The sequence below is a fragment of the Pholcus phalangioides genome, unplaced genomic scaffold (assembly GCF_987345545.1).
Source record: "Pholcus phalangioides strain wild (caught in Gottingen) unplaced genomic scaffold, Ppha-v1.0 ptg000008l_1, whole genome shotgun sequence".
In the NCBI taxonomy this organism is placed as follows: domain Eukaryota; kingdom Metazoa; phylum Arthropoda; class Arachnida; order Araneae; family Pholcidae; genus Pholcus; species Pholcus phalangioides.
In genome coordinates this window covers 24,826,336-24,841,844 of record NW_028301601.1, presented here as the reverse complement: position 1 = coordinate 24,841,844, position 15,509 = coordinate 24,826,336, and the positions used below count along the sequence as shown (strand labels likewise).

The 15,509-nt window shown below is 40.1% G+C and overlaps 1 protein-coding gene across 1 annotated transcript in view; it reads right to left on the bottom strand.

Moving 5' to 3' along the window:
• Positions 1–7,896: 7,896 nt before the first annotated feature.
• Positions 7,897–15,509, bottom strand: part of LOC149084070 (uncharacterized) — a 349,781-nt gene continuing 342,168 nt past the window's right edge. The window contains exons 26-29 of the mRNA XM_089234421.1: positions 13,349–14,567; positions 11,661–11,994; positions 11,453–11,540; positions 7,897–8,630 (exon numbers count right to left, since the gene is read on the bottom strand). Coding sequence (XP_089090547.1) covers positions 8,364–8,630; positions 11,453–11,540; positions 11,661–11,994; positions 13,349–14,567 — 1,908 coding nt within the window. The 3' untranslated portion in view covers positions 7,897–8,363. The remainder of the gene's footprint in view (positions 8,631–11,452; positions 11,541–11,660; positions 11,995–13,348; positions 14,568–15,509) is intronic.

The following is a 15,509-nucleotide window of genomic DNA, read 5'->3' as shown; positions in this document are numbered from 1 at the left end:
ATATGGTCAAGTCTAAAAATTTCAGTGTTTTGAACAGCATTTTCATACGCGTGTAATGAAATACATACTTTGTTAATTATTATTATGCGAGGATATTTTATGATGCAAAAGGTGGAGACGCTGTGAGTGGATCAGGACAGGCCTTATGGGTGTGTAATATTTGCGGCCTCACCGGACCCCATGTGTGTATACTGTACATAGTATATGTATTGCACTTAGTACTGTAATATCTTGGTTTTTTTTAAATTTCAGGTATGGGTAGGCTGACCGTATTTCTCATTGAGGAAAAATACGGAGGAATAGGGATCTTAAATTCGGAAAAATGTGAATTATCAATATTCTTGAAAAAAAGTTTTAATTGCGGGAGAGAATTGCCAGTAGAAATCATAGCAAATTATAATGATTATAATTAATAAAATGATTATAATTATGATTATAATTTTTGATAATTGCATTTTTAATTGGGTTGCTATATTTCTTTTGAATATATGACATCCATATTTTTATGGGCATCTTTTTCTCAGCCACCTCGTTGGGCATTTTGCCTGTTGTGGTGTTTGTATAAAACGTATTATGGAAACATGGAATTCCTGTAGGGAGGGAAAATAAATTGAACATAATAAGACGAAAAGTTATTGTCTAACTATCGCTTGTAATGCAAATCATTGGGCAACACAATTTCAAAAATTATCTGCTTCCGAGTTGAAAATTGCCATTTTCTAATTAACTCCATGTGCTGCTGAATACTAATAAGACAAAGAAAAGGCTGAATTGGCTATGTTTCTTTTGTAATGCGTACGTATAATTGTGAAAAAATGTATAGGCTATATGTAAAAATTACACTGCTCAACAAAAAAAATCTTGTTTTTTCATGTTCTTAAGGAAATTTCAATGGTTTTAAGCTATATTGGGGCTAATGATTCTGAATCTGGCATTGGTTTTGTCACATTGGCTCTAGTTTTTGACATAAACGAAAAATCAAATTTTAATGTTTATACATAAGTAGCATATAAGTCACATTATTGAGAATATGCATCATTTCAAAAACTAGAGCCAGTTCCGCAAAACCAATGCAAGATGCGGAATTAGCGCTCCAAAGTCATCCTAAAATAACTGAAATACTTTTGATAATAATTTATTATATTTGTTTATAGCGCACAGTTTCGATTTGATTCGTACGCTGTTTATGGTATTACCATTGAAATTTGATTTTCCATGTCATCTCATAGTGCCAATCTGGAGAAACTAATGCCAGATTCAGAATCAACGCTCCAAAAGCATCCTGAAATATCTTTGGAAATGATTTATTATTTTTGTTTATAACGCACGGTTTCAATGTGATGTGTATGCTGCTTATGCTATTACCAATACGGTTATTTGATTTATTATATCATATATTAATTATTATATACATTATTATTTTAATATATGTTTATTATATATTTATTAGATTTCATTTTCACTTTATCTCAAAAGTAGAGCCAATCTGCAGTTTTTATTGTTAGATTCTTGTTCAGCACCCTCGAATTAGTAATAGTCGAATATACTTTGGTTTCTGAAGCTTCTTGGCTGTAGACAAGTGCTATTTTCATCAGCAAGTCAATGAATATTAGAAAGTCACGTAAGCTTTCGCTGGAAAAACGGGTCAGAACAGCCAAAAAATAAGGGAATATGCTGAAAGATAAGGATCATATCCGATAACGGAATCTTGATCTTTCTAATATGCCATCAGTCCTAAGATGTAAAAATGGAAAGAGTTCCCACAGGGTTCCATTGAAAGTTCAAGAAATGATTTCAGAAGCAACGGCACTGACTATATACCGCTGAATTTTTGAATGAGAAAATGTCGAGTCGAATTCCTCCAACAGTCCAAGCTACACAGGTAGGTTACCCTGTGAAAATTTGCTCATTCGTACTCTGGCATAGTAAAATAACATTCAGAGAGAGAGAGAGAGAGAAAGCAGATAAACATCTTCGAAAGCTTTTCTATCCCTACGTCCAAACTAGGGTTGCTAAATATCAATTCTACACCCAATTATAGTGATTTATTTGATTCCATTTGATTTACCGAATACCTAAATACGCACTCGATATCGTAATTTGCATTACGCTCGAAATCGTAACTTATTTGTATTCTGTATGAAATCATGAACATTTTTGTACCATGTTTTGCAATTCCTAATTTGTATTACGTTAGATAATTTGTATTGTACCCCCTAAATATTTATCGGTGCCTGAAACCGCAGTTTGTTAGTATTTATTTACCTGAGACAAAAATATTTTTTCCCTCATGCTTTGAAATCGTCGCTTGTTTTTATTGCGCCAAAACCGTAACTTGCTTATACAGTATTACACTAGGAATCGTGGTTTGTTTGCACATTGCACCTGAAATCATCTGAAACATGCCCGGTATCGTATATAATTTGTTTAAATTGCAATCCTAAATCTGTTTTTATTGTGCTTTAAAACGCAGCTTGTTTGTATAGAATTCAAAATTACAAAAACTGTTTGCATTGCTGTCGATATCGTAACTTATTTATATCGTGCCTGGAATCATGAAAATTTTTGTATCATGTTTTGAAACCGCATATCTTTGTTTTTATTGCGCCAAAAATTGTAACATGTTTATATTACTGCTGAAAGGGTTTGTTTGCATTGCGCATGAAACCTAATATTTATATCATCGTAATTTGTTTGAATTGTACTCCTAAATCTTGATCTGTTTTTATTGTGCCTGAAACCGCAGTTCGTTTGTATTTATACCCGAAATCATAAATTTTTGTATCATGCTTCGGAACCGTAGTTCGTTTATATTGCACAGAAAACCGTAACTTGTTTGTATTGCACTTGAAATTTGTATAGCATCTGATGGGATATCAAATACGAATATTGTCGCTGTAGTGGTTGAGTGGTCAGCGTGATGGACTCGCGACCCGGGTTCAAACACCACCGATGCCACAGTGGTGGTCGGCTGAAGGTTTTCCTAACTTCGAGGAACGAATTGCCAACCGACATCTTACCGTTTAAAGTCTCAACAGAGAGCAACCGGCCTACAACGGTACAAATATTTAATCATTACACTTTTAATATAATGAAAGTTAAACTTTTAATTTAATATAAATATTTAATCACATTCACAATTTGAAATATAGATGGCAGCACAAACAATTCACACACAACACTAGAAACGCACTCAGACTGTTAGATACGCACTTACACTACCGGCATAACTCAATCGGTAGTAAATTGCCCATGGCAATAGACCGAATTCGTGCCGAGTTTGAGAAAAAGAAAAGAAAACCGCCGCACATGCAAGAATCACGTTTGGTTCAGCCATTTTGATTCTTATAAGCGGTTGGTTCTGATAACCGGAGATTTTTTTTTTTTCTGCTGTGCTCCTATACAGTTATCGCTGGAGTACGCAAGGAGTTGGGGGAGGGTTCGCAAAGATTTTGAAGTTAAAAAAAAACAGTTATATTCATTTTTTATTAATGATGAAATTTTAAAAATTAAAATCAGTATGAATATCCTTAGACATCATTCGTTGCCGGTGTAGTCTCACGAAAATGTTACACAGTAACTGTATTACTACTACTATGCTATTGTCCGAGTGCATAACTCATCAACGCTTCCCAAAGTGAGCAATAATTGTTCGGGGGGGGGGGTGTGATGGTAGGAGCTACGGGTGTCTATATTTTTTTTCTTCCGTAAACTTCTAGCTGATAAGTTCCGCCATCAGGGTGGCAACTATGTACTTTGTCAGTCGGCGCAAGTGCGCATTTTGCTACTTCCCGTATAAGGAACAGTAAAAGAGTGAATTCAGCGCCTTCCTGTAGTCCAGCGCCCGGGGCACCAGACCCGTCTGCTCCCTCCTTGTTGCCGCCCTGTCTGCCGTTCACGAAAGCTCACATTACTACGAAGCTGTAAGCCTCACTGTTTGTGGGGGCGGGGGGGGGGGTAGTGCAGTCTTAACGCATGGGGCCCACGAGGGCCTAAAGAGAAGAAGAGGCCTCACAAAAATTAGATTTGATTAAAATTTTCGAAAGTAAGCATATAAATTTGTAGGCATGGATTTTTGGACCAGGTAGGGCTTGGGTGGGTGGGGGGGGGGAGCATGATGCTCTTAAGAGGGCCCTGGGGGGGGCAGTCAGTATAGAATGATTATTACAAATGTAGAAGTGATAATAAGTGGTCCTAAAAATGATCTTGTGAATAATACAAAAGTATTCAAACAAAAGTGTTTCCACAACTGAGACTTTTGTTTATCGTTTTGCTGATTTTATTCTTTATAAGCGTTTGATTCTTATAACCAGTGATTCTTATAAGCGGTTTCAAATGTACTGTAATAAGTAATATGGCGCAATGCATATACAGGGTGATTCAGAAAAGACAAGAAGAACTTTTAAGAGGTGACAGTACACACCAGTTCGATTGACAACAAACCACCGGGCAAATTAAAATGTGTGTTAATAAATGCCAGGAGCTTGGGTAACAAGAAAGATTTTTTAGAAACTATGATAGTTGTGGAGGACTTGGATCTTATAGCCATTACAGAATCTTGGGCAAGCGATGGGGATGAATCTTTCTTACACATCTCCGGATACGATACTTTTTTGAGAAATAGATCTGATAGGAAAGGGGGTGGAGTGTTGATATACGTGAAATCATGTTTGAAGGCTAGAGAGTGTAACGTGCAGAGAAGTGATATTGAAACCATATGGGTTGAACTTGAGAACAAAAGACGTCATAAGCTTATTGTTGGAGTTTGTTACAATCCACCGAATAGGGATCAAAATTATATCGCCAAAATGCATGATGAAATTTCCTACATGTGTAAGCGAAAGAGGGTTCTCATACTAGGGGATTTCAATTACCCGGGTATTGATTGGGAGAACCTTTCATCTGGAAATCAGTATGAAAGAGACTTTCTTAAGTTGGTGCTCGAAAATTTTTTGTATCAGCATGTATCAGAAGCCACTAGGGGTACTGCTATTTTGGATTTAGTTCTTACTAGTTCTGAGGATCTAGTTGAACATGTTTCGGTGGGGGAAGAGTTTTCTTCCAGTGATCATCGTATCGTCAGATTTCTCTGTAACTTTTCCTCGGGTAAGGTTGATAACAAAAGACTGGTTCCTTGTTTTCGGAGAACTAACTTTGATGTTTTGCGAAGAAGGTTAGCGGAAGTTTTCAAAGACCGGTTGGAATCAGTAGGGGTGGTAAGTCAATGGGAAGAATTTAGTACGAAGCTGTCCTCTGTTTTGCACGACGTCATACCCTTTGTTCGAAAAAAGCGTGTTTGTACATCACACCCTCTATGGTTCACGGATAGCGTGCGGAACCTTTATCTTGAAAAGAAAAGAGCATTCAGAGAGTATAAAAGTGGACGAGGTGACCTATCATTGTTTACTGATAAAAGAAGACTGTTGAAGAAAGCGATAAGGGATAGTAAAAAGCAAGTTGAATCTAGGTTGGCAGATAACATTGGCTCTGACCCAAAATCATTTTTTCGATACGTCAATAATGGATGTAAGGGGACAGTTGGCCCCCTCTCGATAGGAGGCTCAAAAGTAGAGAGCAATGTAGGCATGTGTAGTGCTTTCAATGACTTTTTCGCGTCGGTTTTTAATGGAGATAATGATATTCGATATACGGGTGTTGCATGGGGTAATAAAACGCTCAACGATATTCAAGTGGAAGACGTGGAGGTCCTAAATCTTCTAAGAAATGTATGTGCAAGCAAAGCACCAGGACCAGATGATATCTATCCCAGGGTTCTCAGGGAAGGTGCTAATGAATTGTTGGGGCCAGTCGCACAGATATACAGGAGTAGTGTTGCTGAGGGTATCGTCCCGAGAGATTGGAAACTGGCTAACGTTGTTCCGATATTTAAGAAGGGTAGTAGAGAAGTGGTGTCTAATTATCGTCCAGTGAGTTTGACGAGCTCCCTCTCGAAAATTTTGGAAATTATCATCAAAAGGCAGTTTGTGAAGTGGATAGACGAGAATAATGTATTGTCGGATAATCAGCATGGGTTCAGGAAGGGGAAGTCATGTGTAACTAACCTCCTTTGCTTCTATGATTACGTGACTAAGGCTTTGGGTAAGAGCAAAAATGTCGACGTTGTTTACCTTGATTTCCAGAAGGCATTCGATCGGGTCCAACATGGCAAACTCTTGAAGCGTTTACACGAGATTGGAATAGGGGGCAACTTGCTGAATTGGATAGAATCGTGGTTAAGAGATAGGTCGCAACGAGTTATGGTGAACGGGGAATTCTCTGGTTGGACAGACGTCACAAGTGGAGTTCCTCAGGGAAGTGTCCTTGGCCCCATACTTTTTTCACTTTTTATCGATAAACTCGATCAGGGTATCGATGGAATTACTAGCAAATTCGCAGATGATGTGAAGCTAATGGGGGTAATCGGGAATGAAAGCGATAGGGAGTTGCTCCAGACCAACTTAAACAAGATTGCAGCATGGGCAAATGAATGGAGCATGACGTTTAGCGTAGATAAGTGCATGGTCGCTCATTTTGGTTCGAACAACCCACGGTTCTCTTACGAGTTGAATGGTGTCACTATCCCGGATGCAACTAGAGTCACCGATTTGGGAATTCTCATTGACGAGCGACTTAAGTTTTCTGAACATTGTTCAGCGGTTGTCAAAAAATCGAATAGAATGCTTGGTCTCATTTTCAAAAAGGTCTCTTCGCGTTCTCCTAAAGTCATTCTTCCTCTTTTTCGAGGCTTAGTTCGTCCTGGACTGGAGTATGCTGTAAGGTTTTGGAGACCATACCTACAGAGGGACATAGACTTGGTTGAAGGGGTGCAGAGAAGAGCTACGCGTGTCCTTATTGGCACACAGGGCTTGAGTTATGAAGAAAGACTTCATTTTTTGAATATGTTTACATTGGATGAACGCAGGTGTCGAGGAGATATGATCGAAGTGTTCAAAATTTTCAATGGGATGGATAGGATGGACCATGAACTTTTAGTACACCGCCAATCGACTGCTTTTACAAGGGGACACCAGTATCGATTGGTGAGGGACAATGCAAGGTTATGGTGTCGCAGGGAATTTTTCTCCAATAGGGTTGTTAATAAATGGAATAGCTTACCCCCGGAGGTAGTAAATTGTAACACAATTGACACGTTTAAAAAGAAATACGATAAACATGTTGGGGTAAATCGAGAAGCTATCCATTCTTAGAATAAGACAACCATAAGTATTCTTTATGGGCATTGTATAATATTTTATCATGTGTATATAGTGTTTGTAATTTGTGTTAATTGCATTTTTAATTGGGTTGCTGTATTTTTGAAACATATGACAACCATATTTTTATGGGCATCTTTTTATCAGCCACCTCGTTGGGCATTTTGCCTGTTGTGGCGTTGTATTTGTATTTGTATTTGTATAAGAATGCATTGGTCTAATATGAAACGCAAACGCGCGCTAGAGCGTTTCGAAACGGCGTTCCTCTTGGAATTTATCTGGAGAAAAAGAACGCCGCGCATGCAAATGTAATCTGGGGAAGAAGAAGAAACCGTATGCAAATCTACGTCACAGTGAACAGAAGGCGCAGACTCCTCGGTATTACTCAAGTTCGCCATTATCCCGTACGTCACCACTGTTAGAACGGTCGCACGCTGGAATAACTTCACAGGGCTCACCTCCGCGCCTTTTATTTACTGTGACGCAGATTTGCACGCGGTTTCTTCTTCCCCAGGTTACATTTGCATGCATGCGGTGTTGTTTTTCTCCCGATAAATTTCAACAGGAATGCAGTTTTAACGTTTGAGGAGCTTGCGTTTCACGTTAGATGACAATTGTTTATAATGGTGTGTACTATTACCACTTAAAGTTTTTCCCATCTTTTCTGGATCACCCTGTATACAAATGTTTAACGTCTCAGAGGTTGAGGATTGAAAGAAATTGAAAAAAAAAAATCCAGATATTAGATCAGTTTAGATAGGTAATCATTAAAATAGTCAATAAATTTTTGGAAAAATATGTTAAATTTTGTAAAAGTTTCAGTATGCTGTTTCCAATTTGAATACACGAGAGGAAAAATTTGACTATATTTCCTAATGTCCACTTATAAATCGTAAAACATGTCAACATTACCGTCGACAATGCCAAAACAATTACGATGTTTTGCTGAGGTCGAATCGGATCAATCACGATGTTATTCGGATGCTTTTCTTTATCTCACGAATACGATTACGGTGACAGTTAGACAAGTCATTCCAGAGATCTGACAAGATGGTGACTTGATATTCGAGTTGGTCATTTTTACACAAAATCGCTCTTCAATGTGTGATTATCAGGTGTTGAAACGAATTGAGATATTCCACGCTATCCTCAGGACCTATCCGAGACTCTTGACAGGAGATGTTGCATCTTGGCAATGCCACTCTCGACCAATATGCCAGCGCTGGCCGCCGGCGACGACGAACTGCGGTTGACGCCACGGATGAATCCGCCGGAGCCGTCGAGGTCTGCGGAACCGCTGATGGCCGTAGTTGCTATGGACGCCCGCCTCGGCATCCTCGACCGGACGTAGGGAGAAGGCTTGATTGCATGAGTGTACGGACAGACCTCTATGACTGGATCGTTTATCCACAGTTTCTGCAATGCATGCAATCCATTATGAACACACACAAAAACAACACAAATGCTATTTAAAAAAAGAATAAAATATGCTGGGAAAACATTCACGCGCTGATCATGGGAGATGGTTATTATGCCAATTTGTTCATTTCAGTTTGACAAGAAACAACATGGAGGAGGGCCGTGGATATCGGACACACCTGGCAGTAATACAAGGTGTGGCACGAGTTCGTAAATAGTTAAAAATGCGTAAAAATTGAAGTAATTGGAATTGGTGGTGGGGGGGGGGGGGGGCTTTCTTTTGTACAAACAAGAAATTTTTAGTTCAAATTTTTGTCGATAGAAAGCGGGGCCAGTGAAACTAGTCTGGTATCAGGGATTGGACCTGAAACTTTCTTCAACCTCTTCTGTGTCTGGCGAAAGAAATGCCAGATTTCTTTTTGGATGGTCGTGTGTAGCGACTAGATTACTTCTTGAAGGGACGTGGAAAAGCTTAGTTATTCCATGATCGACAGTATACAGGGTGCCCTGTAAGTGCTAATGCGGCCTTTATCTCATCAACCGTCCGTCGTAGAGGTTTGATTCCAATTTAAAAAATTCTAAAAAGGCGTTCAAAAATTATCCTGCGCCAATTTTGAGAGTGTGTCACAAAATAAGAAATATGCATTTCTATACTATGCTCCTGTCCTCTAACTTCCGGTTAAAAAGTTGTTGCCCTATATCTCCGGAGACAAACAGAAAAAAATACGCATGTTTCCAAGTGCAGTATTCGATAAGATAGTTGAATTTAAATAATCGAAGGAACTGGAAAAGCTCTGGGGAACTGTACCGTGGTGATCTGTAAATATGCCGCCGGTCACTCCAGTGGCACATACGTGATCTGGCACTGCAGCACCAGCTACCTAAGTGATCTGAAACTTTGCCTCAGGTCTTGTAGGTAGCAACGGAAAACTCTCCTTTCCTCCTGTTTTGCCGATTTTTGAATTCGAATATTGCATAGGAACATGGAATTTTTTTTGCTGACTTCAGAAGAGACAGGGCAATAACTTTCTAATTGGAAGTTAGGAGGGGAGGGGGACGTATAAATATTCGGATTTTTTTTATTTTGTTACACACTGTATTTTCACTCGCAAGACAGAGTAATTTTTGAACACCTTTGGATCATTCTTTAAATCGAAACTATACCTCTACGACGGACGGTTGACGAGATAAACGTCGTATTAGCACCTATAGGACACCCAGCATAAAAGCTGAATTATTTCATGAAGGGACAGTATAAAAGCTAGATTATTTTTAGGAGGTCGCGTAAGAACTGAACTGCTCTTTCGGAGGTCGTAAAAAACTCAAACAGTTTCTTCGAGAGCCCAAATTGCAAATTGCATCATTTGTCGAGGCTGGTATAACGGTCGAATTGTATTTATTGGGAGTTGAATGATAGCTCAATAACTTCCTAGGAAGTATGGGTGGAGATACGGGGGGGGGGGGGAGCGTGGGGGGGGCAATGCGCCCCCAGCGTCAAAAAGGGAGTGGGCAGATCTAATGTATATGTTGTGCAAGAATTAACATCATCATCATCGTGCCCCCCCCCAGCAATAATGACCTTGCCCCCCCCCCAGACTTCCGAGTCTATCTCCGCCTATACTAGGAAGCCAAGTAGAAGTTGAACTGTGACATCTAATTTCGAAGCTAGATAGACCACTTTTGTTTTTGGATTCATGTGGTTTTTCAACCAAAAGGGGATCTATTTGATTTTGAAACGGACTGTTCTCACTTATCTGGTTTTGCAACCACCAGCTACTTTCACGCTGCAAAATAAATGACATGTAGAGACTTTTTTAATGTTTTGACTTCGCCTACTGATAGATCTGTGTATGAAAACACAGTAATAAATGTCATAATCGCAAAATCGATGAGAAAAATTATCTATCTGGTTTTGAAATTACATGGCTCAATTATTACTTTAAAGGCCATATAAAAACTTGATTACTTTTTGAAGGACTATATACAAGCTGGATTACAGCTTTCGGGAGCTGAATCATTTTTTTCATACGGTTGTATTAAAAACCGGACTGCTTCTTGAAAAGTGCCGTAAAAAAGCCTAATCATTTTAGAAATTATTTATGTGATAAAAACTGAATCATTTGATGAAAGGACACTATAAAAGCCGAATAGTTTTTAGGAGGTCCGCGTATAAGTATAAAAAGAACTTAACTACATTTTTCGAAGGCCGTAAAAAAAAGCTGAACTACTTCTTGCGGGAGCCTATCTGAACTGAAGTAGTGCTGGTGGTGTAAAAACTGCATCTCATGTGTTGGAGGTACATACAAAAGCTTAATTGTATTTATTGCAGGTCGTATGAGGAATGAATAGTTCTTTGCAGAAATGCAAAAGCTTAATTACTTCTTGGAGGACCGTATAAAAGTTGAATCACTTCTTGGATGGCCGTTTTGGAGCTGGAAATTAATTATTCAACTATCAATCAATCAAATCAACTTCAGAAAATCATATTTTCTAATGGGAAGACGAAAACACCGATAAAACTACTTCAAAAGTCTTTTGTTTTGAATTCTTTCTTAGGGTAGAGATGGATTTCTCATGGTCAGGAGTTTTTATTCCACTCTGTAAGCCAAGCCTGGGTAAAGCTTAGGTAAAGTGCCCTATATCTTGCATCACCTCTCCGGCCATGGCATTTCACGGGAAGGATTTCTAATTTCTAGTGTGAAAACCCCAAAAAATGTCAAGATTCATCACAGACCATAGAGCTAAAGCGATTTCTGCCTCCCCAATGTGAGTGTCATGTTTGCATTTATGCTGATATGTAGGTGTAAAAAGGCACTTACCTCTTCGCCTTCTTTTACCCACTTCAAGACGGCTTCATCGTCACCATAATAACCAGCGCAACTTATTATAACGGGTTCATCATTGCAACTAGAAAATAGAAATATCGCAACGGATCGATGAATATCATAGTGATAGATCGATGGCGATTATGAATCAAATATTTTAGACAGGCGCTAATACCTAAATAGAGCAAGATCAAAGAATCACCTGGCCCTGAGTAATGTCCGTATCGGTTTGTCAGAGATCTTGATCTTCTCCTTCATGACCAGTTCAAAAGCAAAAGGCACCTCGTTGCTACCGAATGAGACGTTGCTCGCCGTGTCGCTGCCTTTCCTGGACGTTCTCGTCCAATCCTGGAGTTGGAGCAAATCGTTGAACTGAGCCGTACTCAGGAAATCGTCGTCGTTTATGGAGAAAGGCGGCATCGGACCCGATTCTTCTTGGCCCAAGCTGTGGATACTGGCAGAGGACCTCCTCGAATCTGGGAGTTGGTTGTCCTCTGATTGTTTGCATGGGTCTTGCGGAATGAACTTCGAGACGCCTGCGGCGGAAAGAACGAGAACGTCAGAATTACCACAGATTCAAAGCTATTAACTGGAACAACACGAAAACAGGCGGAGAGCCCACCAGTCAGAACAGACTGAAAAGGGGCCCAGGGCCTAACAGTTAGCCCAGCTAGAGAAAAAAATAGCCTAACAATTGAACAAGGAAAAACTTTGAAAGGGGTTAGAGCCCACTCACTGCAGGGCTATAGGACCAGACATGACCCAGGATCTGTAGGGATGTAATTATTTAGAAGCCATTCAAGTATTATGTCAGCATCGATGGGAGGAGGGCTTCGGATTTGCTGACTTTTGATGATGGGGGAAGGATGAATGATGCTTACGTCATCAACCACCCTTCATAAAAAATATGAAATATTCTAAATGTTTTCTTTACTGGGAATGTCAAAAACGAGATAAACTTTTCCCTAGTTTGTGGGCACCTTAACAAACATTCCCCACCCCCCTATTGATAAGTCCACAGAGCATCACTCCCGCCCCCGGTTGTGTTTCATTTATAGGGCGGGGGTAAGTCACAGCTAAATTTTTTGTGTCCAGTTCGAGTGATTTGCTGGACTCCCGTACATAAGGGGGGGGGGATTTGGTTCACCAAGGGTGTGCATGGAGGGGGGGGAATTATTTACTTTACTGCCATCTTCGCTAATGAAACACTTTTCATGAATAGTTGGATCACCACCATCGCCCCTTCACCTCCAAGCGGGGATACTCAGCACTATATTAAGAGCTCAATAACTGAAACAACACGAAAAGAGGCCGTGAGCCAAATAACCGAAACAACATGGAAAGAAGCCGTGAGCCCACCCGTTGGCCCACTAAGAAAAAAGACCGAGAGTCCATCAATTAATAAAGCTGGAAAAACATTTTACATTGCATTTTTTTGTTTATATTGCACGTAGGCTTCTCGTTCCGTCTCAATGAAGAGACATAAGCATGTGGTCGAAGAAGACCTGGACCACGCTAGAAGATGTACGCGTATATGTTGTTACCTAACGTGAAGTTTTGATTTTCGAGTAATGCTTTTTATAGTGCTGCCATCTGTCAGAAATTTTTCTAACAATGAGTGAAGTGTAATGATTGAATAATTGTACCGTTGTAAGCCTGTTGCTTCCTGTGGCGAGACAGAATCACTTCTATTGCACAAAGGTCAGTAGTGCTTCCAAAATTACGGATCACTGCCAGGCCTTTTGGAAATTTCTCCGGCTGATCACGCCCTCCAGGGCACAGAGTTTATGTCGCAATAGCGACAGAGCCTGGTTGTGCTCGGTTCGTTCAGTTAAAATTCAAAACTAATACAATGCACATAAATAAGGCGATTTTATCTCTCTGACTTACCTTCGACGATTGCTTCAAGAGGACTCGAGTCGTTATCATGTTGTGCCATACCAAGAACATGGGATCTCGCCTGAGAATCGGTCAAGTCCAAAGTGGGTGGCCTTATCTTGAAAAATGGTGTCTTTACCTCTCTGCTGGGTTCTTTCTCAGCCGTGGCCATTGCCTGGTCAATATCATCTCCGAGTTTGTCCAAAGCACCACTAGTCCTCAGGAAATTGGAAAGCTCGAAGGCTTCCTTCTTGATGAAAGCTTTGATTGACGGCAACCGGCTCTTGTACGCGAAAGTTACATCACCTTTGGCGGAAATGACTGGTTGTGGCCTTTCTTGGGCCACCCACGTGGGTATGTCTTCGGCACTGAGCGACTGGTAACGCTTAGACTCCTTTAGATTGCTGTAACTGTCCTCGGTCGTTAAGTCTAGAGCCGAAACAAGTTTGTCCTTGACGTTTTCAGACATTGAGATTTTGGTGATGTCCGTGGACAGCAAATCACCGGCCGTCACTTGATCGAATCGCTTGAAAGTTTTCGGTTCTTGATCCCTATTACCCCCTTCGGGACTGACTGACGGCGTTGGTAACTGTCCACTCGGAGATATGCTGCGAGAATCGGGACTGCCCTCGGTTCCCAAGTACGAGAAATCGATGTCTTTTCGGTCATCGGCATCGTACGATAACCCATAGCCATCGATTTTGAGTTCCGATTGGCACAGACCTTGATTTTCTTCGGCATCGTCCTGGTTCGAGTTTAGGGAAGGCTCTTCCGCTATTGGTGTGCTTATGGTGAACGATGACTTCCGATAGTTCTTCGGATAGTAGCCCTTTGCGAAAGCAGAGGTCTCGGTGATCGTTTTGACGTCTTTTTCCAATGGGTTCTTCGAAGACTCCTCTTGAATTTTACCAGAATCTTCTTCCCGTTGCTCATCTTCCTCCTCTCCATTTTCTTCTTCTTCTTCCTCCTCCTCTTCAGGGATTCCTGGAACGTCATCCAGTCTTCTGGGTGATGACGGCCTCCGTTCCAGCAGGATCGACGCGTCTGCTATTGTCGGCAGGTAAGAGGTGCTGCTGCTTTCAGGTATGGATTCGGCGTTGGTCGAAGCCTCGGAAGAACTCTCTCGGCGGCTGACGTTGGAAGCTGGAGTCAGGTTCGGACTTCCTGTGAAGCTGCGCATGCGAGGACTGTCTCCACCTTGCTCGCGCATCTCTTGTTCAATGAGGAGTTTCTGCAAATCCACAAATCGCAAATATAATTAAGAAAGAAATTAAAATCGAGTTCGCTTGCAGCATACTCCCTTGGGTGTATGTTATAAGCAACGTCTTCAAAATAGCTTATGTAGCAGTTGCATATGTTATGCTAATTTTATGAGTAATACTAATATTAATTTACTGTACACAAATATCAACTGTTAAAAGTTTGAAGCAAACTTAACTATTTAACAAATATTATTGCTTATATGATAAGCCCCCTTTATATAAAATATTTACTAATACTATATATATATATATATTTTTAATGCGGCAAGTTAATTATAAACCAGTTACCCAATTCCAATTGAATAATCATCAACAGTTGTGTTTTTTATTTGATAGGTGGCAGAAAGGGTTCCAGTTTAATGGTGTTCCTCAATATAATACATCCTGCACTGTATAGTTGTTTTCTGAAAGGCATATTTTGGATAATAAAATTTTATTTTTACCAGTTTGTTGGTTGTGGACAAAATTAATTAAGAATGACATTTTTTTTCGTGGTTAACAAATTTGGTAAATATGGACGTTTAGAGTCTGAGAATGACAAAAAAATGATAATGCTTCCGTGTACATGGTATTTTTGCTGCGCAGAAAAATTAAGTCCCTATATCGTATAAGGTAGCATTTTATTTTGATATTCTGCACAGATATCGGAATTCTATGTGCTGAGAAACAAGCCAGTGCAGGTGAAATCAAAGGCGATATGCTTCTATCTCGAAGAAAACGAAGTTAGAGGGCACATTTTTCATGTAGGAATAATATTTTTCCTTTCCCAACGAGCATCTCTGTGCTGATCATGTCCCCTTCCTCTCTTGAAGCTAGGCCCTCTTTGACTGAGATCTTTATTGGGGCCTTCTCTGTAGTGTAAAAAAAACACGACAAGTCAGAAAAGCATACTGTGATCGAATGATCAGCAT